This window comes from Dryobates pubescens, chromosome 20 (assembly GCF_014839835.1).
Source record: "Dryobates pubescens isolate bDryPub1 chromosome 20, bDryPub1.pri, whole genome shotgun sequence".
Taxonomy (NCBI): Eukaryota; Metazoa; Chordata; class Aves; order Piciformes; family Picidae; genus Dryobates; species Dryobates pubescens.
In genome coordinates, this window is record NC_071631.1 from 2,245,468 (window position 1) to 2,272,537 (window position 27,070).

A 27,070-nucleotide genomic window follows, 5' to 3' on the forward strand; every position below is an offset into this window, starting at 1 on the left:
GGAGGCTGATACCCCTGCCCGAGCCATGGCTTTGGGGGCACTGCAGAGGTGGTGCTGCCACAGAAGGTCTGGTTTGGCTCTCTGGGGAGCAGCTTGGTGAAGCTGAACTCTGCCAGGCTCAAGGTGTGGCCCTGCAGCAGGCTGTGCTCACCTCTGAGGTCATGGTGGGCACTCTGCTGTCCTGGCACCCCCTGGGTGGCCTCACATCCCCCGATGCCACCGTGCCTGCTGCAGCCAGCCCCAGAACTGCTGAGGAGGTAAATTCTTGTCAGATTTTACGACGAGAGGACATCTTAAGAGTGTTTCTGAGCTCAAAATCCATGCGTGGGGGGGTTGGCTTCAGGGGGTTGTGGACCGAGAGGGAACGTGGTGGGGACGAGGTGCGAGGGAAGGGGGCGTGGAGGACGGGGCGAAAGGAGACTGGGCAGGAGGAGATGGGATGTGAGGGGTGAGAAAGGAGGGCAGAGGGTGCGAGGGGATGGGATACGGATGATGGGACACAAGAGCCAGCGGCGGGACGCGAGGGCCGTGCCAGGCCAGGTCCTCCGCTCCAGCCGGGGGCGCCCGAGCGCCGTGTCCCTAGCGGGAGGGAACGACCCCGCCCCGCCCCTGCTGCCGTAAGGGGCGTGGCGGCCGTTGCAACGGAGCAGGTTTGGTCCGTGCCGGCCGCCGTCCGCTCCCCTCGCCCTCCCTCTCCCCTGCCCGCCATATTGTGGCCGCCGCAGCTCAGGAGTCGCCGCCTGAGGAGCCGCGATGGGTGAGGACGGGCGCGGTCCTGCCGGCCGGGGCTCCCCGGCAGCGGGTGGAGGGGACGTGGGGAGGGAAGGAGAGGCTGCCCCGCCGGGCTGGCAGAGGGAATAGCTCATGGCGGCGCTGCCCGCGCCCCTCGCCGAGGCTCCGGCCGCCTCCCCTCAGTGCCGGTGGGGTGGCCCTGTGGGGTGGGGGGCAGCGGGCCGCGGACCCGGCGGCCGCCGCTGAGTCATCCCGGCGCCGGCACGGTGGGGCCTTGCCCGGGGAGAGCTCTCGGAGTTCTCTGTCCGCGGGCGGGCGCGGAACCGGGGCCGGGGTGGCCCCTGGCGGGGACCCGGCGGCGTGGGGGGCTCTTGCTGAGGGGATTTCTTGGTGCGGGGGCCGGGGTTGACCCTTCCGAGTAGCCAGGCCGTTGGAAGTGGGGTCCCGCTGGAGGGGGTTGTCGCTAACAGCGACTCGGTGCTCGCTAGCTCGGGCTTTGGGCAGCTTCAGGGCGGAGGAAGAGGAGCGGCGGGGGTTGTTCAAGGCTGCAGTATCCTGGTGCTTGGGTACTGGGACCTGTTTCTGGTGCAGGTACCGAGGTAAAAGCTTTGAGAAGCACAGGAGGTGCAAAGGAACCGCTGCTGTTAAAGCTGCCTTGAAATAGCTGTGGCTTACTATCAGCTCTCGGATCTCGAGTTTATTTAAATGCTGAAGTCTGTAAGAGTTTAGCTGCGAGCTGAAGCGAGATCCTACCGAAATATGCAGCGTGCCCCTAGCCCAGCAGGGCCTGGGCTTGTGGCAGCTTTCCTACGCTACGACTCGAGCAGCAGTGTCAATGTAGACTTCCCCAGGCTGCCCTGTGCAGCACGCTGCTGTGGACAGCCCGAGCAAATGCATCTCATGGCACTGGGCAGGAAAGGAGAGCAGCAGGGAGCATCTCTGTCCGCCGTGCCATTAAACAGACTTAGAAGCTCAGAGAGGCAGCAGACGGTTCCCTTTTAGCCACAAATAAATCATCACCGAGTTGTGCCCTTCAGAGAGTGCTTCAGTAAGAGCAGGCTCTCTCTTGGTCACTTCTGATGCAGCCTGAAATTGAAGCTGCCTGCTCTCCCTCTCGGACGGCTCCTTCTTGAGGCTGTAAGCAGTGAGCCAGAGTTTGGGTGGCTCAGGTGGAGGGGAAAGCCAAGGCTGTGGGAAGCCTGCTCTTTGCCTGCAGAGTCTCAAGCTGTGCCAGGGGAGGTTCAGGCTGGATGTTAGGAAGAAGCTCTTCCCAGCAAGAGAGATTGGCCAAGGGAATGTGCTGCCCAGGGAGGTGGTGGAGTCCCCATCCCTGGGGGTGTTTAGGAAGAGGCTGGATGGGGTGCTTGGTGCCATGGGTTAGTTGATTAGATGGTGCTGGGTGAGAGGTTGGACTCTATGATCTCAAAGGTCTCTTCCAACCTGGTTTATCCTATCCTATCCTATCCAAGATCCTCTGAGAAGGAAGGGTTGAGTTCTTAGCAACTTCCACCAGCAGTGTTGTCTCTTACCCAGACTTCAGCAGCTTGAAGAGCACCTTTTGGGGTGGGATGCTGCTTGATCAGCACAATCTCATCCTAAACTCTCCTGTGACACTCCAGGTTAGGTTAGTGGCTGCAGGTCTGTGTGTGCCCTGCCTCTCCCACTCCAGCACAGCTCTTCAAGCTTAATTTGTAGCTTCAGCTGTGAAATCTTGACTGGCAACCTGGGAGTTGAAAAAATGTCCTGGGGCCTGTTGGTGGCTGTCTGAAAGCTGCCTGTGCTGTGTGGAGCTGCAGAGGAGCTTCCCAGCCCTCCCCACCACCCCTCCCCATTTCTTCCTGGAGTTTGAAGCAGGCCTTTTTCTGACAGAGGCATGGAAATGAGGGGAAGGTTAAATTCATGCTAGTGTCACTTGTGCCTCTCAAGTGAACTGAGGCTGCTGTTCCATGGTGTGGGGTTGATGATCTAAAGCATAGCAGGGCTTAGGTTGGAAGGGACCTCAGAGATATCTGCTCCAACCTCCCCACCATGCCCAGGGACACCTCTCAGCCAGACTCAGCTGCTCCAAGCTTCATCCAGCCTGGCCTTGAGCACCCCCAGGGAGGAGGCATCCTTGGCAGGCTGTTCCAGAGCCTCACCACCCTTGTACTGAGTTACCTCTTCCTCAGCTCCAGTCTCACCCTGCTCTCCCTCATTCAGCCCATTTCCTGTCAGGCACTCCTGGATGCTGGCAGCCTCCTCTCTGCATGCTGTGGGTCGAGGGTGCAGTGTTTGCTAACAGCTGTGCTGTTGCTCTTGAGGTGCTCATCAGCTGAAAGTGCTCCTCAACCCCTCCTTGGTTTGCTGTGCAAGTGCCAGGTCTGGATTGCCTCTGTGCTGGGGAGCAGTGCCCCAGTTCCTCACCGAGCCTGGGGGGCTGATGGGGTTTGGCTGCTTATCTGGCTGCATTGCTTTGTTTGCTTGTCTTCAGGTGAGCAAACATGAACTTTGGGAAGGGGAGCTCGAGCACTGAGGCAGTGCACTGGTGAAATCAGCCATTGCTCCAGCCTGGCAGCTCCTGTGTGCCAGCAGGGGCCAGGTGAGCTCGGATTTGCCTGGCAAATCAGTGCCGGTTTGCTTCTGGAGCGAGGCAGGGGCTGGGAAGCCTGAGCTGCTGGGAGCGATCGTAGCTCTTGGTCTCTTGTTGATTCGAACCTCCGGCAGACAGGCTGGGTGGGGAGAAATTGAATGAAATACCACAAGGACGAGCGCAGAGTCTGGCACCTGGGAATGAACAGCTCCGTGAGCCACTGTAGGGTGGGGGCTGAGCTGTTGGAGAGCAGCTCTGGGCCAAAGGACCTGGGAGTCCTGGGGGATAACAGGATGGCCAGGAGCCAGCACTGTGCCCTTGTGGACAAGAAGGCCAAAGGCATCCTGGGGTGGATGGTGGTGGTGGCTTGTGGTGAGTAGGTCAGAGAGGTTCTTTTGCCACTCTGTTCTGCCCTGGTGAGGCTGTGTCTGGAATATTGTGCCCAGTTCTGGGCCACTCAGTTCCAGAAGGACCTCAGGGAGCTGCTTGAGAGAGTCCAGCCCAGAGGCACAGAGCTGCTGCAGGCAGTGGAACAGCTCCCTGGGAGGCCAGGCTGAGAGCTGGGGCTGGGAGCAGAGGAGCTTGAGGGCTGCCCTCATGGCTGGGGATGAAGATGTGCAGGGCTGGAGCCAGGCTCTGCTCAGGGATGGCCAAGCACAGCACAAGGGGCACTGGGGGCAAGCTGGAGCAGAGGAGGTGCCAGGGGAGCAGGAGGGAGAACTTTGTCCCTGTGAGGGTGCCGGAGCCTGGAGCAGGGAGGTTGTGGAGTCTCCTGCTCTGGAGAGCTTCAAAATCCACCTGGATGTGTTCCTGTGTGCCCTGCCCTGGCAGGAGGCTTGGAGTGGGTGATCTCCAGAGGTCCCTTCCAGCCCCTACCATCCTGTGGTGGTGTGCTAGCTCTTGGGTGTCAAGTGTGGGCTGGCAGAGTGGAAGAGTTAATCCCTGCTGTTGGAAGATCAGTCCCAAAGGCCTCTGTGACCTCAGGTGACACTGCAGCCACTTTCAGGGAGATCTGAATGTCTCAGGAGATGGAAGTGGGCCTTAAGAGAGACTCAGAGCCTGGAATCCTCAGGTTTTACGTTTTGCTGGGGGGGAGTGGAGTTGAAGTGAGCACATGCTGAGGAACTGGTGGCTCTGTGGGCAGCCCCAAAGGGATCCTGGGCTGACCCGGGGAAGGATGAGCAAGCTGCAGGATTCTTCCTGTTGCCTTTCCCTTTCCCCTCCTCCACAGCAGCACCAGTGAGGCTGTTGCACATTCCAGCAGTGATAGCACATGGCTGGCTGCTCCCAGACCGGGAGGGGGATGAGCCAGGGGTGGCTGCAGCAGCAGGCAGCCCCAGAGCTGCCTGGGTGAGCGCTGGCCTCGCCGGGAAGCTGTGGCAGGCTGGGTGTGAGACGGCTCTGCAGGAGCTGCCTCTGCAGGAGCTGCCTCTGCTTGCTTGGAGTAAAGACCCAAAACAGAGGCAGCAGAGCAGGGGGAACCACAGAGAGCCACAGGATGTGTCTGGATGGAAGAGACCTTCAAGATCATAGGTTGGAAGGGAGCTCAGAGCTCGTCCACTCCAACCTCCCCACCGTGCCCAGGGACACCTCTCGGCTGGACTCAGCTGCTCAAGGCCTCAGCCAGCCTGGCCTTGAGCACTGCCCAGGGAGGAGGCAGCCACAGCCTCCCTGGGCAGCCTGGGCCAGAGTCTCATCACCCTTGTGCCGAATAACTTCTTCCTAAGATCAGAGCAGCAACCCTTGGGGGAGTGTGCTGCTGTAGGAACTCACTGCACAGCTCAGAGCCTGGGTCAGTGGGGAGGCAGGGGCAGGTGGGAGCTCCTCTGGGCTTTCACTCAGTGTTTGAGATGCAGAAACTTCCTGCTGGGTAGGAGAAACCCAAAGTGAGGGCAGTGAGGCTGCTCAGATGAAGCTCAGAAGCTCACTGAGTGTGTTTGGCTGCTGCTTGTCTAATTCAGGTGGGGCTTAATTAGACCTGAGCAAGTTTGTCCTATCACAGGGACTGCTGGGGTTGGAAGGAGCCTTTGGAGGTCATCTGCCCAAGTGTGTGCTCAGAGCTGGGGAGCTCTGAACCGTCCCCAGTGGTGGATCAGTGGTGTTGGGGTTGATGAAGTGTGTTCAAGTCACCAGTGTCATTCTGCACTCCTGTTTCCAGGCTGGCTGTAGGGATGTGTCCTGTGCCCAGCACCAAACCTGCCACAGCTCTCTTCTGAAGATTACCTTTGGGGAAGGGTTTTTTAGAGCTTTGGCTGAGGGGTTTTTGTGTGGCTTAAAAAAAGGCCTTGTCAGATCTGCCAGCCTCACTGTTCCCCTGCTCTGTCACTTTGGTCTGACTCAGCAGCACAAGTCCTGATTTAGACATGTGAGTCCCTGCAGTGACTCAGCTTGGAGGCTTTCATCAGCTGCTGAAGCAAAGAGAAACACAGAAAGAAGTGGCTGAAGCTAATGCTCTTTGCAGTGCAGAGCACCTGGATCAGTGGCACCTGGAGAGCAGTGAGGTGGAGTTTGGGATCCAGGAAGGTGAAGAAGCTCTTGGAATCTTGGCATGGCAGAAGTGACCTTGGGGTTACAGAGCTGAGCTGCTGGAGCCTGGCTTTTGCCAGAGGTGTCTGCAGGCTTTGAGCCTTGGGAAAACCAAACTTCCACCCTGGGCCTTTCCTTTTTGAGGTGGTGAATCCCTTAATTCCATCCACAAGGAGCAGTGTGGCAGCCTGTGCCACTCACCCCTCTGTGACCTGCTCTGGCCAGGGCTTTGCTCTGGATGATGGTTTGAGGTCCCTTCCAACCCCTAGCACTCTGTGATGCTTCATTGTGACAGCTGGGGGATTTTTTTTCCCCCCTTCCTCAGCAGAGCCAATCAAACCTACTGCAGGAGCCAAACTTCCTCTGTGCCCTGCAGGAGCTTCCTTTTGCACAAGGAGCTGCCAAAGAATTCAGCCAGCTAAGCTTCATCCTGAAGTTTGGTGGCTCCTGTGGCTCTGGCTAAGAGGCTTCTCAGCTCACAGGACACCTCAAGTCATTCCCAGCACGAACTTTTGTAGCTCCCTTGCTTTTGGGTGTAAGGGAGCAGGTTTTATCCAGAATTTGATTCCCAAGGGGAGCTTTGATTATCTTTTGATGGCCAAAAATGCTTGGCATGCCAGGAAGCACCCCCTGCCAATCCCACCTGGGTGGTTGGTGGCTCTCCAGGGAGGCTGAGGAGAAAGGGTGGAGGAGTTGGTTGGTTTCCTGGGGGCTTTCAGTGGAGTGAGTTTTGAGGCTGTAGGCAATCAGTCTTCTAAACAGTGATAAAAACGGGGTTATGGGGGGGGGGACCTCATTCAGTGCCTCCCAACCCCACTGGTGTTTGCAATCCTGAGAGGTTCAGCAGTGCTGGGCTTGGGGGTGTGGACTTCATGCCCTGAAATGAGCTCAGCTGGTTGCAGGAACTTGCTGGTGCCTGGGGAGCAGAGTGACTCTGATGCTGGCCTCTGGCTCAGACCGATGGAGCTGCACCACCTGAGCTCCTGTGGCTGTTCCCAGCTCAGTCCTTGTTTGTAAGCTGGTCAGGTAGTGGCTTTCCTGGATGGGAACTGGAGACCTCCCTTGAGCCTGTCGCACTCCCCAGCCACTCAGGTAGCTAAGGAACAAAAGGTCCTGCCTCAGACGCTTGGCACTTGCTCCATTTGGGCCTTTCTGTCAAGTTTTCCAGGGGCTGCTCCTTCCCTCAGGACAGAAGAGTCTCTCTGAGCCGGGGCTGGGGGGTGGTTTGCTTGGAGGCTGTCTCACATCCCCCTGCTCGCCGAGGTGCTGGAGCAAAGCAAGGCTCCCGGAGCTGTGCTTTAGGAAAGCCATCACCGGTGTACAAATGGCCCTGCTGCCGGGGGGGGGGTCCCCTGCTGCCGGGGGGGGGGGTCCCCTGCTGCCGGGGGGGGGGCCCTGCTGCCGGGGGGGGGTCCCCTGCTGCCAGGTGCTCAGGGGGCAGACACGCATAGCAGCCCTCAGCTCTCCTCAGTGTGTCCTCTTAGCAGGGAATTTAACCCCTGGTGTAAGGGCTTGGGGCTGATAGCTCTGACTGGAGGTGCAGGGCTTGGATGCTCAGTCGGAGGAGCATTGAAATGCAAATGCTGCCACTTCTGCTCTGGAGGCTGCTGTGAATCGAGTTGCCCAATGCAGCGAGGTGCTTGGCTGCAAAGGGAACCGACTGGAGCCCTGGGGGGCAGGGGATTGCTAGCACCGAAGGGGAGTTTGTCCGAGCCGGCTCGGAGCGGTGTTGAATGGAATCGGCCTTGAAGCCTTGGTTCAGTGTTAGCTGGAGGGAGCTCAGTGAGGTTTGGGTGCAGCCAGCAGCTCCTGCCGTGTTCTTCGTGCTTGGAAGCAGTGTTAAAGCTCCTGTGGCTTTGTGGCAGTGGTCTGGGGGGGCGTTGGGAAGAGGTGGGTTGAAGGCTCTGCAGTCTCAGGGTTTTACAGGGCACAAGCTGCTGCCTTGGCAGATTTGCCTTCTGCCCAAGGGAAGAGGTTGAGATGAGGGTGATGCCCCCTGAGCCCCTCTACCCCCCTGTCAGGAATGGGGATGAGACACAGGGACTTCAGAGGGACTTCTGTGCCAGTTCTAAGCGACCACTGAAAAGAGAAGGCAGGGTCTGGGTTGTTGTGGGCTCATCCAAGGGGTGCTGAACTCGGAGGGAGGCAGGTTCCTAGAAAAGCAGGATGTCTGTGCAGCAGGAGTGGGGGATAAGCAAGGGCCTGCACCCTCAGCAGCTGAGCTGGCTTCTGCTGGGTCTGGAAGAGCTCTGCTGCTGTTCCCCTGCTGGAGGAGGTGCCTCATTCGAATTCTGGCCTAGATTTTGTTTTCCCTTTCTGTCCTGACAACATGTTCACGCTGTGCTGCTCTTCCAGGAGAGCAAGGACGAGCTCTGGCCCTTGCTGAACGATCCTGTGCCCCCACACAGGCATGGTCCTGCACCTGGGCAGGCAGGCCTGAGCTTGGCTCAGTGCCTCAGTAGCTCTGGGGGTGAAAACAGGGAGGGACAACGCTGTGGTGCGTGGCCATGCCACCTAAATGCCTGCAGAGCCCTCTTGCACGGCAGTCAGCCTGGCCTCTTCCTTCAGCAGGTTGTTAGGTGGGCTCCCAGCACTGCCCCAGGCACCTGTGCTTGGCTGCCTGCAGCTTTTCCCCGTGGTGGAAGCAGGGGCCTGTGCCTGCTGTGCCGGGAAGGTGGCTGTGGGGATGGCTTCTGGGGAGAGATAAGGGCTGAGCAGGCTGCAGGCACTGCCAGGAGGGTGCCAGAGGGTTTATCTGCTGTGCAGTCTGTTTGGTGTGGTCTCAGGGTGACGAGAAAGGGGGCCTTGCAGCAGCCCCAGGCTGCACAAACAGCTCTGGGTGAGCTGCTGTGGTGTGGAAGAAGCAAGCCTCGTTGCCCTTGGAGTCCTGCAGGTGAGCTTGGAGCTGGGACAACAGCAGAAGGGTTTTGTAACCCTAGGGTGTGAGCTGATTCTATCATTTGAGGCAGGGCTTAGGTGCTTCTTGGAGAAGCAAAAAGAAAGCTCTTCCTAGGAGAGGAGCAGCACAAGGTGCTGTCAGTAGGTCAGTGCTCTGCAGAGGCTGAGCTCCAGGAGGCTTGCTCCACTCCTGTTTCTGCCATCCCTTGGCAGGTGGAAGGCTTTCCTGTGAAAGCCAAGCTTCTCAGGGCAAGGTGTTAAGAGCCAGAGTGAAAAATCTGTGGCTTGAGGATCTTCTGTACATCTATGAGCAGATGATTGCTGTCCCTGCTCTGACAGCTCAGGTTGCTCCAGATTCAGTGAGGTGCTGCTGTGTGTGTGCTCCCACTGATAGAACTTGGCAGGCTGCAGCCTGACCTGCAGTGGTGCTGGGATGAGCTGATGGCTGAAGCACTGCAAGTGATGGTTTTGTACCTGCTTGCCATCCCACTGGCTGTCCTGCCTCCTGTGTTTGGGCTTGCTGCAGCCTGTGGTGCCTGCAGCAGCTGCTGAGCTCACCCTCAAGTCATAACCAGGCACTTGTGGTGTTCCCTTCTCATGGAAGAGATCAGTGACTTGGTGTTGGTAAAGTACTGATGGAGGTGATGGGCTGGAAAAAGGCACTGGTGCTCCTCTTCCTTTGCTCTGCCCTGCTGGGGCCACAGCTGGAGTATTGTGTCCAGTTCTGGGCTCCCCAGATCAGGAGACAGGGAACTGCTGGAGAGAATCCAGTGGAGACTCCAAAGATGCTGAGGGGCCTGGAGCAGCTCTGTGAGGAGCAAAGGCTGAGAGCCTGGGGAAGAGCAGCCTGAGAGGGGATCTGATCAGTGCTCAGCAAGAGCTAAAGGGTGGGGGGCAAGAGGATGGGGCCAGCCTCTCCCACAGGACAAGAGGCAAGGGGCACACACTGGAACCCAGGAGGTTCCACCTGAACAGGAGGAGAAACTCCTTTGGTGTGAGGGTGCTGGAGGCCTGGAACAAGCTGCCCAGAGAGGTGGTGGAGTCTCCTCTGGAGAGCTTCCAAACCTGCCTGGATATCACCTGTGTGACCCTGGGAGCTCAAGAGGTCCCTTCCAGCCCCCCACCACGCTGGGATTCTGTGATGACATCTGGAGAGATGAAGATGTGTGAGAGGAGATGGGACAAGAAGTGCCAGAGCAGCTGCTGCCCAGTGGTGTGCTGTCACACAGCCCAGCTGGCAGATCTCTGCTGAGGGGCTGCTTGCATCTCTGGGCTTTCCCTGCCCTCCAGCAGGGCTCTTGGAGCACTGGCAGGGCAAAGCTCTGGGTGTGCTCTGAGACCTCACAGCATGGCCAAGAGTCCCTGGTTGCATCCAGACAGCCAGAGCAGGGTCCAGGCTGTGCCCAGCTGAGTGGGGCTGTGCCAGGTTGGATGCAGCTGAGCTGTCATGTGGCACTGGGCTGGTTGTGGGACTCCTGTGTGTGGCATGAAGTCACTTCACTTCCCCCCTTCCCTCCCCCCCCCATTTTCTTAATTACCTTTTCATTGGAGACTTTGCTTTCCAAGGAGAGGTAACTTTGGCCTTGGTAGGGATTCTCTTGTGCTGTTCAGCATGAAGGTAGCACTTCATCCTGTGTGGCTGGACCAGCTCTTGGTGTAGCAATCTGAGTGCACATCACTGGGGGTCAAAATCTGTGTGTAGGTGACACCTTGCTCCTGTAAGGTCAGACCTCAACCCCTAAAGCCTTCAGAGTCTTTGAAAGCCTTGTGAAGGAGCTGCTTTTCAGTTAATAATGAAATTCTTCCCTCCCTTCTTGGCCTACAGTGCTGCTGGGAAGAGGGAAGGAGGAGTGAGAGAGCAGTTGCATGGTTCCTGTGATCTTCAGTCCCTGCTCTTCTTTGCCATGTAAATGGTCAGATACCTTTTGAAAGAGGCCAGCTTGTGCTCTGAACCTCTGAGGAATCAACTCAGGAAGACAATTCATGGTTTAATCCAGACTTCCCAGTGCAGCTGGCAGCAGGGTGTAGTCCAGCAGCCCTGCTCAGTGTTGTAAGTAGGTTTCTCAGTTTGGTTTTGTGGAGGATAGACCTTAACAAAATGGGGGGGGGGCTTAGAAAAGGGACTGAAAGTGAACTCCCCTAAGGCTCCAGATCTTGCAAGACCTTCTGTCATTTGCTTGCTTTAACCCTGCAATCAATTCTGAGGCAATTACAGCTCTTCCTTACTGGTCCCAGTAGGATGTGGTCCCTTTTGCTTACAACTTCTGGCCACTTACAGTGCCCTGAGCACCTCACTGGGAGAAGCTTTCTAACCTGGCCCTGGAGTGCTGCTTCAGCTGATGAGAAGCTGTGCTTGGTGGTTTCTCTTTGGCTTCAGAGGTGCCAGCAGACTTGCATCCCATCTTCAAGTTTGGTGTTGTCTCTGGGTGCAAGCTGTTGGATGCTGAGCTTCAGACCTTTTTCCAGCTCTGGACAGCCTGGGGGCAGCATCTGTGTTAGAGTGGGAATGACCTGAGGAGCCTGGGGGCTGCATCTGTGTTAGAGTGGGAATGACCTGAGGAGCCTGGGGGCAGCATCTGTGTTGGAGTGGGAATGACCTGAGGAGCCTGGGGGCAGCATCTGTGTTGGAGTGGGAATGACCTGAGGAGCCTGGGGGCAGCATCTGTGTTAGAGTGGGAATGACCTGAGGAGCCTGGGGGCAGCATCTGTGTTAGAGTGGGAATGACCTGAGGAGCCTGGGGGCTGGTGGGATTTGCCTTTGTTGCTCTGCAGAAGGATGTCCTCTTGATGGCTGGGGAGGAGAAGGCCCTCTTGGAAAGCAGGTGCTGTGGAAGAGGCTGACTTCCCAGGCTCACAGATTGCATGGGGTTGGGCAGGATCCTCAAAGGTCACCTTGGCCCCCCCCCCCTGCAGTCAGCAGGGACACCTCCAACTAGATCAGGCTGCCCAGGGCCACATCAAGTCTGACTTCCTCACAATGCTTGGTGTCTTTGCAGTTGACTTTGGGGAAATCCTAGAACTGGAAGTCTTTAGTTTCCTCTCCTGTTCACAGTGCAGCTTCCCAGTTGTTTTCTTCTTCAGCAGCAATAAAATGTTGGACACTTGTATGTTGTGTATTTATTTGTTGCTTGGTTTGGCCCTGGGCTCTCCTAGTAGGAGGGCAGTGAGGTCTGAATCTTCTCCAGCTGATCTTGGGAGGGTTCCAGGGTGGCTGGAGGCAGTTGATAAGCCAGACTGAAACTTTGTGGGGGCAGCTGGCTGAGGAGTGCTTAGCTTGAAAGAGAAGGGCTAAGGAGAGAGTGCTGCAGGGGCCACTTCTTCCACCTGCCTTTAGCAGCTGGAGGTAAACAAAGATATTGGTGTCCAGCAAACTTGTGGAGAAGGGTAGGTTGGTCTCAGGCCTCAGTGCCATAGTTTATCACAATTCCTTCCTGTCCTGAGAGGGGCACAGATGTTAATCAAAATCATTTGTATCACAAGTGGGAGGAAGGGAAGAGTTTGGACTGGGGCAAGGAGGAGGCAGCGTGGTCAGAGCAGTGGGTTACAGCTGGATGCAGCTGAGGAATCTGTGTCCTCCTGCACTCGGGTCACTGCCTGGCCCTGATTGCCTTTAACTGTGCCAATTAGTGGTGTGTCACTTCCCTGACTGAGAGGCAAAGCCACAAGTAATCAAGTGTCAAGTAGAGATGAAACAGCAAAATAAGTGGGTCAGGTTCTGAGCACTTGCAGTAGGCTGGGAGGACAGAGGTGGCCTGCACAGGTCTGTTTGCCAGGGGGGTTAGTGTTGCTGTGAAAGCAAGGCCTTGGCTTGCTCTCAGCTCTGTTGAGTTTTTGCCATGCAGACACTGGGAACCTTTCACTCTGGGGGGGAAAAAAATGTCCATGTGTGGTTATGCCATGCCCAGAGTGCCACAGAATGGCCCAGGTTGGAAGGGACCTCAGAGATCATCTGCTGCAAGCTCCCCACCATGGGCAGGGACACTTTGAGCTAGACTGGGCTGCTCAAGGCCTCATCCACCATGGCCTTGAACACCCCCAGGCAGGGTGAAGAACCTCCCTGGGCAGCCTTGTGCCAGAGTCTCACTGACCTACCCCTCTTAACTGCCATGAGCCAAGGTCAGGGCCACATTCAAACTTGAAGCTTCTGCTTTAGTGTTTGAGACCAACTCTTACAAGTCTGTTTGACTCTTCCATGCTGCTTCCAGGTGTGGCCCTGCTGGTGAGGAGCAGAGTCAGAGCATTGCTTTGGTTGGAAAAGACCTCCAAGTCCTCAGCTCCAGTCTCACCCTGCTCTTCCTCAGCTTCAAGCCATTCCCCCTTGTCCTGTCTCCAGACACCCTCAGGGAAAGTCTCTCTGCAGCCTTCTTGGAGGATCCAGGCAGCTCTAAGGTCCCCCTGGAGCCTTCTCTTCTCCAGGCTGAGCACCCCCAGCTCCCTCAGCCTGCCTCACAGCAGAGCTGCTCCAGCCCTTGGCTCATCCTTGTGGTCTCCTCCAGACTCGCTGCAGCAGCTCTGTGTCCCTCTTCTGCTGGGGGCACCAGAACTGGCCACAGTAGTGGAGGTGGTGAGACACTGGGACAGGCTGCCTGGGGGGGTTGTGGATGCCTCCTCCCCCGAGGTGTTCAAGGCCAGGTTGGCTTTGAGCAACTAATTTGAGAGACATCCCTGCCCGTGGCAGGGGGGTTGGAGTAGATGATCTCTGCTGTAGGTCCTTTCCCAAGCCATCCTGTGATGGTTCTTTGAGGCTCATCCACTCCAACCATCAGCCCAGCCCCACCTCGGCCATTCAGCCGCCTCCCGCGGGGCCATCTCCCAGGCGGTTCCCAACGCCTCCGGGGACGGCGACTCCACCACCCCCCTGGGCTAAGGATGAAAGAGCAGAGAGTGCCAGGAAGCCTGAGACAGACCTTTTGTCCTGCCAGAAAGCATGGCGAGCCCCGCCAAGGACAACTACCGCATGAAGAGCTACAAGAACAAAGCCCTGAACCCCGAGGAGATGCGGCGGCGGAGGGAGGAGGAAGGCATCCAGCTGCGCAAACAGAAACGAGAGCAACAGGTAACTGTCACCTTGAGTAGCTTGTGTGCAGCCTTAACACAGCCAGCATGGTGCTGCTGCCAAACTGGGACCTTCAAGGATCTGTGCATTAAGGTTTGTTGGCAGTCCTCTTACTATTTGCTTCACACCCTGCCCCCTTCCCCTTGTTCTAACCGAGACCTTGCTTTCCTCTCTTTGTGCCTCCTACCCCAAGAGCTGCCCCAAGCACTTTGGCCTTGGGCTGCTGCAGGGGTTTTGTTCACAGATCCTTGGTTTTGAAGGGTTTGGGTTGGTTGGGGTTTTTTTTGCCAGGTGGGGGTTGGTCTCTTCTCCCAGGCAAGCAGCACCAGAACAAGAGGACACAGTCTCAAGCTGTGCCAGGGGAGGTTTAGGCTGGGTGTTAGGAAGAAGTGCTTCACAGAAAGAGAGATTGGCCATTGGGATGTGCTGCCCAGGGAGGTGGTGGAGTCCCCATCACTGGAGGTGTTTAAAAAGAGCTTGGATGAGGCACTTGGTGCCATGGATTAGTTGATGAGATGGTGTTGGGTGATGGGTTGGACTCCATGATCTCAAAGGTCTTTTCCAACCTGGCTAATTCTGTGTTCTGTGTGGGTTTTGATTGTTTAGTGCTGGAGGTTGTTTCCTCAAAGCAGGCAGAGCAAGTGTGGGCTGCACACAGTTAATCCTGAGCTGGTTTGGGGTTTATTGGCTTGGAGGTCCATGACAGTAAGAGGTGACTCCCAGGTGATGTATGTGGCTCAGACTGGATGTAAATGAGACACTGACAGAGCAAACCAGCTGCTTCCTCCCCAGTGTTCCTAACTTGCTGGGTCAAACTCTGTGCTTGCCTGTGCCAGTGTCTCAGTGACTTGGGCATTTGCATATCTGAAGGCAAGACTTAGCCTGTTTTATTGGTGGGGTTTATAGGCCAAGCTTGCCTTCAGAGTGCAGAGCTGTTATTAATGGCTGCTTCCCTCTCTTGGCTGCCTTCAGTCTAGCTGAAGGTTTGAGGAACAGGAATATCTAGTTAGGAGGCCTGTTCTTCATTGCTTTCTAATAATGACTCCTGTGGTTTGTTTCCTCCCCAGCTCTTCAAGAGAAGAAATGTGGAACTGATCAATGAAGATGCCTCCATGTTTGATAGTCTCCTTGTGGATTCATATGTCAGTGCCACAACATGTGGGGTAAGGTGGCTCTCCTGGTGCTGGAGCTGGGGGGAAGGTGCCTCTCCTGGTGCTGGAGCTGTGCATTCAGATGGATTTAGCTGCCTGGTGCTGACAGACCTCAATGGTTTTCATAGGCTAGTTAGGGTTGGAAGGGTCTTTAAAGACCATCCAGTTCCTGTCATGGGCAGGGACATTCCCACTAGACCAGGTTGCTGTTTTGTTGAGCGTGTTGCAAGTGTTACTACAGTGAGCTGGAAAAGCCTAGCAGGGAGTGAATAGTGTGCTGGGATCTCAGGTTGTGACTCTGGCTTGCTAGCTAAGCACAAAATCCTGGTAGGCTGTCACAACTGGGATGCTTTAAACAGTCTTGGTGTGAAATGGAACCATTGTTCTGTGTCCTTTTCAGGAGGGAGTGATCACAAGAGAGATGGTAGAGATGCTTTTCTCAGATGACCCTGATCTGCAGCTAGCAACCACTCAGAAATTCAGGAAGCTACTCTCCAAAGGTAAAAATAACTCCCCTGCTCCCTGCTGTAGGATCTGTCATAGGCTCTTTTTGCAAGTGTTTGCTGCATGCACCTTGGTGTCCAAAGCTGTGAGCCTGGGGAGCTGCCCTGCTGAATTCAGTACACCTCGAGATCATTCAGTTAACAGCTCATGCATGTGACTCCCCTGCCTTAGACTTCTGGACTGGTTTTGACACTGCCTTGCTGTTTCAGAGCCCAACCCTCCAATAGATGAAGTGATAAACACTCAAGGAGTGGTGGACAGATTTGTTGAATTCCTGAAAAGAAGTGAAAATTGCACATTACAGGTAAAGGAGCTTGCCCTCAACTCTTTGTCCTGTAGCTTCACAGCTTTAGCAAGATAACCCCTGGGTGCTGACAGGGAAAAATGGGGTCCTGAAGCCCCAGGGTGCAGGCTGGATGATGTACAGGGGGGGGGGAATGGAATTCCAGATTGCCATGAATTAGATGCTTGGGAGAATGCTGGCAAAAAGCTGATGGTTCAGCTGCAGCAGAAGGGGGTTTGGCCTTCCTGGGTCTGAGATGAGCTACTGGGGCCACAGTAAATGTGTGGGAGGAAATACACCTCCATCACTGGAGACTTAAATACAGGCTAAGAGCCTGTAAGAAAGGGGTTAGGTAGTGCTGGTCCTGCCATGGGGCAGAGGGATGGACTAGATGGCTTCTTGAGATTCCTTCCAGCTTGGTAATGATTAGAGGTATTCTGCAGTGATTAAAGATGCTTCCATACATGGAACTGGATCAGAGCTGAGGACCACTTTCATCCTCCTGCCCCTCTGGCCCAAGGCCATTTATCACAGGGGCTTACTTTCAAGAAGAACTGAATGGAAATCCAGTTTTAACCCAAAGGATGAGAGGCAGCAGCAGGGAACTTGCTGCTCAGCTTCACTTGAACTCAAGGCCTCTGTGGTGGTAGAAGAGAGTGGGCTAGAGCTGGCCGGTCTGCACCAGAGAGAGCAAACTCTGTACTCCAGATGAGTTTGTGCTCAGTGTGTCTTCACTTGCTGACAAATGCTTGTGTTGGTGAAATGATGTGGTGTGAGTGACAGTGATGCCTTCACTTGCTGATCCTCTGGGGAGCTCCAGCCTCAGAGCAGGCATTTAGCAGAGGGAGCTCTTCTCGCTGCTGCGGCGAAGGGAACGCTTCCCTCTGCCTGTCGAAGTGTCCTGTGCTTTGTTTCTCTCTCAGCCTCTTCAGGAGAGGCTGAAAGAGTTGCAGCCAAAACTCAAATGGCAAATCTTCTGTTAGTTAAAGATTCTTGCATTTGCTTACTTGGGGTTTTTTTGGGTGTCATTCCTTTGCTTGTTTCAGTTTGAAGCGGCGTGGGCGCTGACGAACATCGCCTCTGGCACTTCCCAACAGACCAAAATAGTGATTGAGGCTGGGGCAGTTCCTATATTCATAGAGCTGTTAAACTCTGACTTTGAGGATGTGCAAGAGCAGGTAAGCTTCATGTCTTGCTGTGGGCTGATAACAGCAGTGGATTGCACAGGGTGGAAGCGGTGTTTAAGCTGAGTGAGCAGACTGAAGTGGGGTTTGCCTGGCATTAGAGGAGGGGGGAAATGCTTTCTTAGCACACTTAGCCTCTTCTTCCTCTGTTCAGAAACTGTGTGAGTGCTAAAACTGTTGCTGTTTCCTTTCAGGCTGTCTGGGCATTGGGGAACATTGCTGGAGACAGCTCTGTGTGTAGAGATTATGTCCTTAACTGCGCTATCCTTCCTCCCTTGTTAATGTGAGTAGCCATGGATCCTTGCCAGTACACTTCTTGAAGTCCCATTGTGCTGCAGCAGAGCAGTAGCTGAGCTGGGTGGAGAGATTCCCCAGCCATGGGTGGTGATGTTCTCTGGGAATCAAACCATTGGTACCACATCAACTGGCAGTTCAGACAAGTATCTGATCAGCAGAGTGGGACTTGGGAGCTGACATGCCTTCTCACAGCCCTTTACCCTGCTCTGAAGCTGCACTGGGTGCTGTTGCAGTGTGCTTGCCTTTCTGGAGTCCCAGGCCTTGCTGTTTCACTGTGTCCCTCCAGATACCTGCTCTGTGTGCTTATGCTGTGGGTTTCCAGTGCCTTGTCTTGAGTGTGCTCCTCTAGGGCTGAGGAAAGGGAGCAGGTTTCTGAGCACCCATCCTGCCTCTGCAGCTCTGGAGTGTGGTGCTCACCCACCAGAGAGGAAGAAGTAGTCTGTCAGGCCTGTTGCTCTCACTGCTCTGCAAAGAGTTCATCTTCATGCTGGCAAACTGCTGCTGTGTCACAGGTGCCTTGGCCTGTAACACTGGTGCTCCTGTCAGCAGTGACTGGAGCCCTCAGCCTTGAGGACTTGCTGCCCTCAGGGTTGAGAGGCAGCCAGGTGGCCCCTAGTGAGGACCACCTAACCTCAGCCAGCGGTGTGAGTGCCTCTCTGGGCTGGATCTGAACTTGGAACTGTGTTCAGCTAACTTTCCCTTCCTTCTGCAACGTGTCCAATGTGGAGCTTGCTTTCCTGCCCCATGTCACTTGATGCTGCTAGGAGCAGCAGCTGTTTAGCCTCAGAAGTCATTGCAGGGCACTTCTCTCCTTGCTTATGGAGAGGCTCCAGTGACAGCCAGCATGGCTTGAGCTGCAGCAAGTGGTTGGACTTCCTTTTTAAGTCCTGCTGGTTTGTGTTTTGATTCCCTTGCTGGCTTCCACAGCCAGGTTTGTAATCCCTGGTGATTGTCTCCTCAGGCTCCTCACAAAGTCCACCAGGTTGACAATGACACGAAATGCAGTCTGGGCCTTGTCAAACTTGTGCAGAGGGAAGAGTCCACCACCTGAGTTTGATAAGGTGAGAAGAAAAGCCTTGCTGGCAGACAGCTGATGGGGAGACACCCAGCTGAGATGTGTCTCTACGTGGGGGTTTGGCTGTTGGATTTCCCTAAGTCGTTCTGGGAGGGAACAGGGTGAGGTTCTTCCTGCTGAGGTCGACCTCATTGCTCAGCAGATGTGTTAGAGTGGTCAAATTTCTGCCAGCTTTTCTGCCCAGCTCAGCTGGCAGCTGAAGCCCTCCAGTAAAGGCTGAGCCCAGGCTTCCCTGCAAGGCAGCAGCACACTGTGGTCTTCACTTAAACCCTTTTGTTACGAACTGTGGAATTCTGAGACTGCTCAAATCCCGACTGGAAGCTTCATTCTGAGCCCTCTTGAATGCTACCAAACAAGACCCTGGGAGCTTTCTCCTTTCCCTTCTCCTGGGGTGCTGCTGGCAAGACCAAAAGGGTGGTGCTGGCCTCCAGGTGTCTCCTCCTCCTTTGGAAGAGCAAAAACGTTTTCAGATCGGTGTGTTTCACTCTGAGAGTGAAAGCTCACGTGTCAAAGCTGGGAAGCTGTGGTAAGAGGTGGAATCTGAGCTGAATGTGAGTGTGAAACCACTTAGAAGTGATTGAAGTGTTCAGAGGTGATGGTTCCTGCTCTGAACAGAGCTTTTGGGGGTTATTAAGAGTGAAAAAACCAAGCAGTGCTCGCTCTTAAGCCCTGCAAGGAGCTTCCAGAGCAGAAGTGTGCACAGGTGCTGCTTGTCTCCAGAGTCTAGCCTTTCTCCAAGAGGAAGAGAGGCCATTTCAGTTTAGCAATCAAGCTGTTGGGGTGACTTTAGACACTGTCACTCTGAGGGATGTGAACCAGCAAGGAAGCTGCTGCCTTTGGGGGAGGGAACTGTGGACATCCAAGACTTGCCCTTGCCAGTCAGCCAACCCCCGTGGCGTCTGCATGCAAACCTGGTGCTGGGCCTCAGCAGCCCCTGACTAACCTTCTGGTGTTGTAGGTATCTCCCTGCCTGCCAGTCTTGTCCAGATTGCTATTCAACAGTGACTCTGACTTGCTGGCAGATGCCTGCTGGGCTCTGTCCTACTTATCAGACGGTCCCAACGAGAAGATTCAAGCGGTGATCGACTCGGGCGTGTGCCGGCGGCTGGTGGAGCTGTTAATGTGAGTCTCTGCTCTTGCTGCTTCAGCCCAGTGAGGCTGAGCAGGGCTTCACATCCAAAGCCATCTGTGCACAGGTTCAGGTGATGGATAGCTCAGCTGGCTTTGGAGGAGCTGAAGCAGGCTGAGAGCTGTAGCTGCCTGGTTTTGATTTGCCAGATGAGTAGTGCTGGGCTGCTTGTTCATTCTGTAGGCTAAGAAGGACTTGAGATTGGCCTGACACAGGTGGTCTGTGAAAAGGGAGAGGGCTGCAGAGTGCCTTCTGCTCTCAAACTTCAAATACATTCAGGGAAGCCTGCAGAGGCCATCAAAGAATCAATCTTTGTGCTAGGGGATGGGATTCTAAGTAAACAATGCAGGTGAGATAGTGGGAAGAGACTCTCCTGAACATCCCACTGCATGTGGTCTCTTTTGCTTCCACTTGTGAGTTCAGTTGTTGTCCTTGCACCTTTTCTCCTGCAGGCACAACGACTACAAAGTGGCCTCCCCAGCTCTGCGAGCCGTGGGCAACATTGTGACAGGAGATGACATCCAGACCCAGGTGAGAGGAGCTGGGCTGTGTGGCAGGGAAATGAGAGGGGGGAAAAAATCCTTCAGGAATACCTGATCCCTGGTGACCTCACTTCTGCTTGCTTTCTCCAAAGGTGATTCTGAACTGTTCAGCCCTGCCCTGCCTCCTTCATTTATTAAGTAGTCCCAAGGAGTCAATCAGGAAAGAAGCTTGTTGGACCATATCAAACATCACAGCAGGAAACAGAGCACAAATACAGGTGCAGCCTTCTCCACCCCACCTCTAATGACCCCAAATTCCAGGCTCAGCACTAAGGAGCTGCAGCTCTTTTGCAGAGCTGACACTTAGAGGCTGGGTTTGTTCACATCTCTTACTCTGCAGTAATTAGGAGCTCTGCTGCTCCCAGCCATCTGCTAAGCAAGGGCTAGGGGGGGAAAAAAATCATAGCTTGTTAATTGTACCAACAGACTGGCCTGGAATGAGTCCCATGGCTGGATCCCTGGAGAATTGGGGAGGGGGAAGCTTCTGAAGTTCAACAAGGACAAGTGTAGGGTCCTGCACCTGGGCAGGAATAATCCCCTGCACCAGGACAGGTGAGAGGTGACCTGCTGGGAAGCAGCTGTAAGGAGGAGGACCTTGAGGGTGGTGGGGGACAAGAAGTTGTCGTGAGCCAGCAATGTGCCCTCATGGCCAAGAAGGCAAAGGGTCTCCTGGGGGCATTAAGAGTGTGGCCAGCAGGTCAAGGGAGCTTCTCCTGCTCCTCTACTCTGTCCTAGTGAGGTCACATCCTGGAGTATTGTGTCCAGGTCTGAGCTTCCCAATTCAAGACAAGGAACTACTGGAAAGAGGCCAGTGGAGGCTACAAAGATGCTGAGGGGCCTGGAGCATCTCTGTGAGGGGGAAAGGCTGAGAGCCATGGGGGTGTTTAGTCTGGAGAAGAGAAGGGCTCTGATCAGTAGTTAAAGAGTGGAGGCCATGAGGATGGGGCTGGTGCCCAGTGACAAGAGGCAGTGGGCACAAACTGGAACCCAGGAGGCTCCATCTGAACAGGAGGAGAAACTTCTGGAGGCCTGGAGCAGGCTGCCCAGAGAGGTTGTGGAGTCTCCCTCTCTGGAGACCTTCCAACCCCAGCTGGCCATTGGGCAAGCTGCTGGGGGTGCCCTGCTGGAGCTGGGGGATTGGATTGGGTGATCTCCAGGGGTCCCTTCCATCCCCCCCACGCTGGGATTCTGTGAAGAGGAGGAGAGCTACAGCCCCAATTTCTCCATGCTGAAGTAGAGATCCCCCCTTTTGAAATGCAGAAGTTTCATTCTCTTTTCCATGACCTACATTCAAAGGCAGCTCAGTGCTTGAAAGCCTTCCTGCAGCAACAGGAGCAGGGATTGGCACTCTGCTGGTTATGGAATTGAGTGTCTCTGTTAATAGGATTTGGCTGAGGAATGGCTGGAGGGTGCAGCTTGAAAAGCTCAGCAGTGAAAAACGGAGGGAAGGGTTTCCTTCAGGTGCTTAACAGCCCTTTTAGACACCAAGTCAAACTTTGTATTCCCTTCCTTGCTCTCTCCCTGCCTCTCCCCAGGCAGTCATAGATGCAAACATCTTCCCAGTGCTGATTGAGATCCTGCAGAAAGCAGAGTTCCGCACGAGGAAAGAGGCAGCCTGGGCCATCACGAATGCAACCTCAGGAGGAACTCCTGAGCAGATCAGGTACTCCCTGGGCTCCCTCCTGCTGGTGGTGGTGGTGGGAAATCTTAGCTGTTTGGTGGCTTTGCTGCTTGTAGTGCAGCCCCAGAATTTGGAGAACCTCTGGGCCAGTACCTGAGCCGGAGGCAGAGGGGTCGCTGGGTTGTAAATTGTTACCTCCTTCTGGAACAAGCTCTGCACCATGAGGGTAGTGGAACACTGGAACAGGTTGCCCAGGGAGGTGGTGGGGGCCTCATCCCTGGGGATAATCAAAGTGAGACTCAACAGGGCACTGGGCAAGCTGATCTAGTTGAGGATGCCCCTACTGTCTGCAGAGGGGTTGGACTGGATGACCTTTGGAGGTCCCTTCCAACCCAAACCATTCTGTGATCAGGATAAGATGATCCAAACTATTTCCTTCCTTCCCCTTTAGCTAGCTGGGTGACCACTCACATCAACTCCATGCTGGGATTTGAGTTTCACCTGGATTTCAAAGGGAGTTAAGTTTAAAGGAGGAGGTGCCTGTGTGCAAATGAGCTGTGCAGGCAGGAAGCATTTTAAAGGGAACTTCTGATGGTTTAGTTTGACCTCTTGGGAAGAGGGGAAACTAAGTGATGCTTGCTAGCTGCTGAGCATGTGTTGGTGGTGTTCTCTTTTCAGGTACTTGGTAAACTTGGGTTGTATCAAACCTCTTTGTGACCTGCTGACTGTTATGGACTCCAAGATCGTTCAGGTGGCACTGAATGGGCTGGAGAACATCCTGAGGCTTGGGGAGCAGGAGGCCAACCAGAGCGGGACAGGCATCAACCCCTACTGCAGCCTGATCGAGGAGGCCTACGGTAGGTTGTGGCTGGTGGCCTTGGTGCTGTACCCTTGAACAGCACAGGATGTACTGAAAGGAGTCTGCCAGTTTGGTTGGCCAGAGGGCAAGAGAGGGGATTCTGCCCCTTTGCTCTGCTGAGAGCCCACCTCAAATACTGCATCCAGCTCTGGTGTCTCCAGAAAAAGAGGAGTGAGGCCAGAGGAGGCCACAAAGATGAGCCAAGGGCTGGAGCACCTCTGCTATGAGCACAGGCTGAGGGAGCTGGGGATGTTGAGCCTGGAGAAGAGAAGGCTCCAGGGGGACCTTAGAGCTGCCTCCCAGTACCTGAAGGGATCCTACAGGAAGGCTGCAGAGGGACTTTTCATGAGGGTGTGTAGAGACAGGACAGGCCTGCTGGTGTAGCACAGGACAAAGTACTTGGAAGCAAAAACTATCACACCTCTGCTCCAGGCTTCCTAGACCTGGAGGCCAAGCTGGTAATTGTGGCCTGCATCAGCTGGGAGCAATCAGAAATAAGCTAAGCAAAAAGTGACACTTCTGAGGTCCCTTCCAGCCCAAAGCATTCTGATTCTATTCTTAGTCCAAGATTGCTGTGCTCAGATGTACAGTGGAAATCCAGAGGGATTCAGCTTTTCCCAGAGAGGCTTAATTTGATGGTTTCATTTTTTCTGTCCTGCTCTTAATGCTTTGAGGAGCAGTTCCTATTTTGGTCTGAAACTCCCTGTGTACTGCCAGTGTCTGATTTGCCCTCTCACTGGCTGTTACACTTGGTGTCCTGATTCTCCCAGGAAGAATGATTCTTGAAATTCTTGTGCTTGGATGGTTTCTGTTCAGCACTGGATTCAATTAGGACAGCCAGAAGCCCTCTGCTGCCCTTCTGGAGGCTACTGGGATGGGCTCTGCTTCCTTCCCTACCCTCTGAACCCTCAAGCTGTTCACAGGCAGTTGTTGTCATTTCACTGCAGGGAGCACATCTGCTCTGCCTGTGTCAGCTAAAGCAGCTACTGGAAGGACTTCAGTGCTGCCTGATCCAGCTGGCAAAGTTAATGCTGGGGGTGGGAAATCTCAGCCCCCCACCAGTCCCCCAAGCAGCCCTGGAATCGTGGGGTTTGGTCATCAGTGCCGCTCCCGAAGCGCAGATCTGACAGAGGCCTAGCAGTGAGCAGGGTTGGAGCATGGGTGTGGGACAGTGTCAACAGCAGGCTCTCCCTGTTTCATCCCATTCCACTCTTTTTTTTCCTTCCAAGGCTTGGATAAGATAGAGTTCCTACAGAGCCACGAGAACCAAGAGATCTACCAGAAGGCCTTTGACCTGATTGAGCACTACTTCGGCGTGGAAGACGACTCTGCTCTAGCCCCCCAGGTAGACGACAACCAGCAGCAATTCATCTTCCAGCAACCTGAAGCTCCCATGGAAGGTTTCCAGCTATAATGTGCCTGGAGTGGCTATAAAAAAAAAACCCAACAACAAACCCAAACACCAAAACAACAACTACTAAACCACCACAAACTTGCTGGAAAGGAACTGGGAGCAGCTGATGGTTCCATCCCCTCCTTGCAAACGGGAAGGCTAAACACCCACTCCACCTGCTGGGAAAGAAATCTTCCTTCAACCAACTAGAAGCAGTGCTTTGTCCTCACAGAGAGAAGGAGATGTTCTTCCACTTTTTTCCTTCTGATTTTGTTTGGTTTTTGTTGCTGCTGCTGCTGCTGCTGCATTACATGTCTTTAAAGCAGGCATCTGGGTGGAAGGAAGGACACTCGAGGTAACAGATTTTGCACCTCTTGGGTTGGTTGAGGTTTGGTTTTCTTGGTGGGGAATCTCTCCCAAACGTCTCACTTCTTACCTCTGGTACTTTTTTCAGTCGAGGTGGCAACATTGGGTTGGGGAAGAACACAAATAGAAAAGAAGCAATCCTGACAAACAATAATTCTGGAAGCCTGGCCTTGATCTATTTTTGATCTATTTAAAGAATTATTTCTGGGTTTGGGTTTGGTTTTCCTCTTTTTTTTTTTTTTGGGGGGGGGAGGGGGTTGTTTTTTGGGGTTGTTTTTTTTTTTTTGCACATGTTGCTCTTCATTAAAGACTCAGTTTTGCCAAGAGCCAAGTTTTTAACCCTGGGCTTTTCTACCACCCTCCTTCAGTGGACAGTCCTGTTGAACCTCGGGCCAAGTTCCCCCTGAAACATACTGTAAATGGACAAAGAAATGGGGAAGTTCTCCCACTCCTGGGAAGGTTTATTGGGATTTTTTTTGTTGTTGTTCAAGGAAAAGCTTCTTTTGTTTAGCATTTTTTTGGGGGTGGGGAGATTTGAGTTGATTTTTCTTTCATTTCTTTTGGATTTCCTGGAAGAATTGGCAGTGGTATTTGCGAGGAGAGAAAGAAACAGAGAGGCACCGAGACCCACCCCCCCCCCACACACACTCTGAAGAGAGGGGGTGGGCTTTGAAACAGCAAAGCACAGCTGCCCCCTTGCACAGGCTTTGTTTGCATTGCTACTGACTGAAGTCATGGAACTGTGGAAATGGTGAAAAACTCAACTTCAGCTGGACTTGAACTAGTGGGTTCCCTGGTTGTTTTTTTCCCCCTCTTCCCTCCCCCTTCAGAACCTGGTTTGAGTTCTGGGGGTGGTTGGTTTGGTTTGGGTTTGTTTTGTTTTTCTTCTGGGTTTGTTGGGGGTTTTGGTTGGTTTTTTTTTTTTCCCCCTCCTGGGTTGGGGTGTGGATCATTTCTGGGTTGGGGGGAGGAGGAGGACGTAGCTCCCCTCGCTCCGGCGTTGTGTGCGGTGTCCGCAGCGGGCCTGACTTCTTCAGGCCCACCTCCTGCTCACAGTTTGGCTCCAGTGTACATTGTACTGAAGAGAAAACACACAAAGGCAAAAAGAAAAATAAATCAAATCTCTGTATTTTTTATATTATATATAGGTAGATATTTGTCTAATTGGGCTTCAGAAGAAGGAGAGAGAGAGAAAAAAAAAAAAAAACAAAACACAAACCCAAGAATTCTCTCTGAGGTTTCTGTAATTTATGTAAATAGCAGCACTGTGAGGCAGGCAGGCCTGGGAACGACGGCCCCCCAGCTCCCTTCACTGGTTGTCCTGCTTCTCTTCCTCTGTTCACTCATGTACTGTATCAGCAAACATAAGAGTTGTCTTAAAAAAGCTCCTCTGCCAGGGGTTGAGTTAATTCAGCCAGCAGTTCATTGAAACAGAAGCCACCAGGCTGGGCTCTGGAGAGCGAAAGAAACAAAACACTTCTGGGTGCGTGGGGGAGAGCCTCGGCCGCCGCTCCGGGGGGGGAGAAGCGAAGTGTGGCGAGCACCCCAGCGGCCTGAGCTCGGGTTTGAACCCAATTAATTGTGAAATGAATAAACTCCATCTGTGCAGTTGAGGTGTGGCTGTGGTGGGAGTCTCTGAGGGGCGCTGAGGTGGGTGAAGCAGGGGGGAGGTGGCTGGAGCAGCTTCTCTGGGGTGATGGTGGGGGGGCCCTGCTGTGAGTCTCTCCTCCAGGGGTGATGGGAGGACTTGGTGGTGCCTCAGGCTGGGGCTTCACTGCACTGGAAGTAATAGAATTGTTAGGCTTGGAAGGGACCTCAAAGCTCATCCAGTTCCAACCCCCCTGCCATGGGGCAGGGACGCCTCGCACCAGATGAGGTTGCTCACAGCCACATCCAGCCTGGCCTTAGAAACCTCCAGGGGTGAGGCTTCTAAATGATAAGGGAAGGGAGGGGCAGGAGGGGGCCAGGAGCTGTATGCCCCATTGCCACCCCTGTGCAGAGCATGCACCAAGGGTGTTGATCCATACTTGGCTGAAGGTGGCCAAGAAGGGCTGGATCAGCAATGGTGGCCTGCTCTACCACACCTCAAATCCTGGGTTCCATTTTGGGTCCCTCACACCAAGAAGGACATTGAGGGGCTGGGGCAGGTCCAGAGAACAGTAACAAAGCTGGGGAAGGGCCTGGAGAACAGGGCTGGGGAGGAGCAGCTGAGGGAACTGGGACTGCACAGTCTGAAGAACAGGAGGCTGAGGGGAAACATTCTGGCTCTCTACAACTCCCCAAAAGGAGGCTGGAGCCAGGTGGGGGTTGGCCTCTTCTCCTAAAGAACAAGTGACAGGATGAGAGGAAATGGCCTTGGGTTGCACCAGGGCAGGTTTAGGTAGAACATTAGAAGAAACTCCTTCCTTGAATGGGTTCTTGACCCCTTTCTCCAGGAGCACAAAGGAAAAGAAAACCCCAAAGTCTTGCTCACTCTTGCTCTTTGACATGCAGACAGGCCTTAAAAAGGGAACCTGCGGTCACAAGTCGTGGACTGCCTGTCCTTGTTTAAAAGAGGCAGAGCTGTGGTGCTGAGGGACCTGGCTCAGCCCCAGCCGTGGCAGTGTTAGGGAAGGGCTGGACTCGACGATCCTAAAGGCCTTTGACAAGCAGAGTGGTTCCGAGTCTGTGCCGGGAGCTGTAGTCCCCCACGGCCCCCTCCGCGCAGGGCACGCCGGGAGCTGTAGTCCCCGCGGGGCTCCTCGCGCAGGGCACGCCGGGAGCTGTAGTCGCCGTCACCTCCCGCCGCGGCTGCCGCCTCTCCCCGGTCTTTCCCGGCAGGCCCCGCGGCGCCCCGCCGCTGATTGGGCGGCAGCGCGGCCTGGCGCATGCTCAGTGCGCGGCCG

The 27,070-nt window shown here is 54.6% G+C and overlaps 1 protein-coding gene across 2 annotated transcripts; it reads left to right on the forward strand.

Moving 5' to 3' along the window:
* The first annotated feature begins 651 nt into the window (after nt 1–651).
* KPNA6 (karyopherin subunit alpha 6) lies at nt 652–24,404 on the forward strand. Of its 2 annotated transcripts, XM_054170742.1 has the most exons (15): nt 652–757; nt 10,551–10,775; nt 13,648–13,781; nt 14,849–14,944; nt 15,333–15,432; nt 15,646–15,740; nt 16,766–16,897; nt 17,098–17,186; nt 18,162–18,261; nt 19,234–19,397; nt 19,857–19,935; nt 20,039–20,164; nt 21,482–21,609; nt 22,246–22,424; nt 23,656–24,404. In XM_054170742.1, the coding sequence occupies exons 3-15, from the start codon at nt 13,653–13,655 to the stop codon at nt 23,838–23,840; spliced, it is 1,602 nt and encodes a 533-aa protein (XP_054026717.1). In that variant the 5' UTR covers nt 652–757; nt 10,551–10,775; nt 13,648–13,652; the 3' UTR covers nt 23,841–24,404. The 2 variants fall into 2 exon arrangements, with proteins under 2 accessions (XP_054026717.1, XP_054026716.1); XM_054170741.1 differs by lacking the exon at nt 10,551–10,775 and having other exon boundaries at nt 661–757.
* The last annotated feature ends 2,666 nt before the right edge of the window (nt 24,405–27,070 follow it).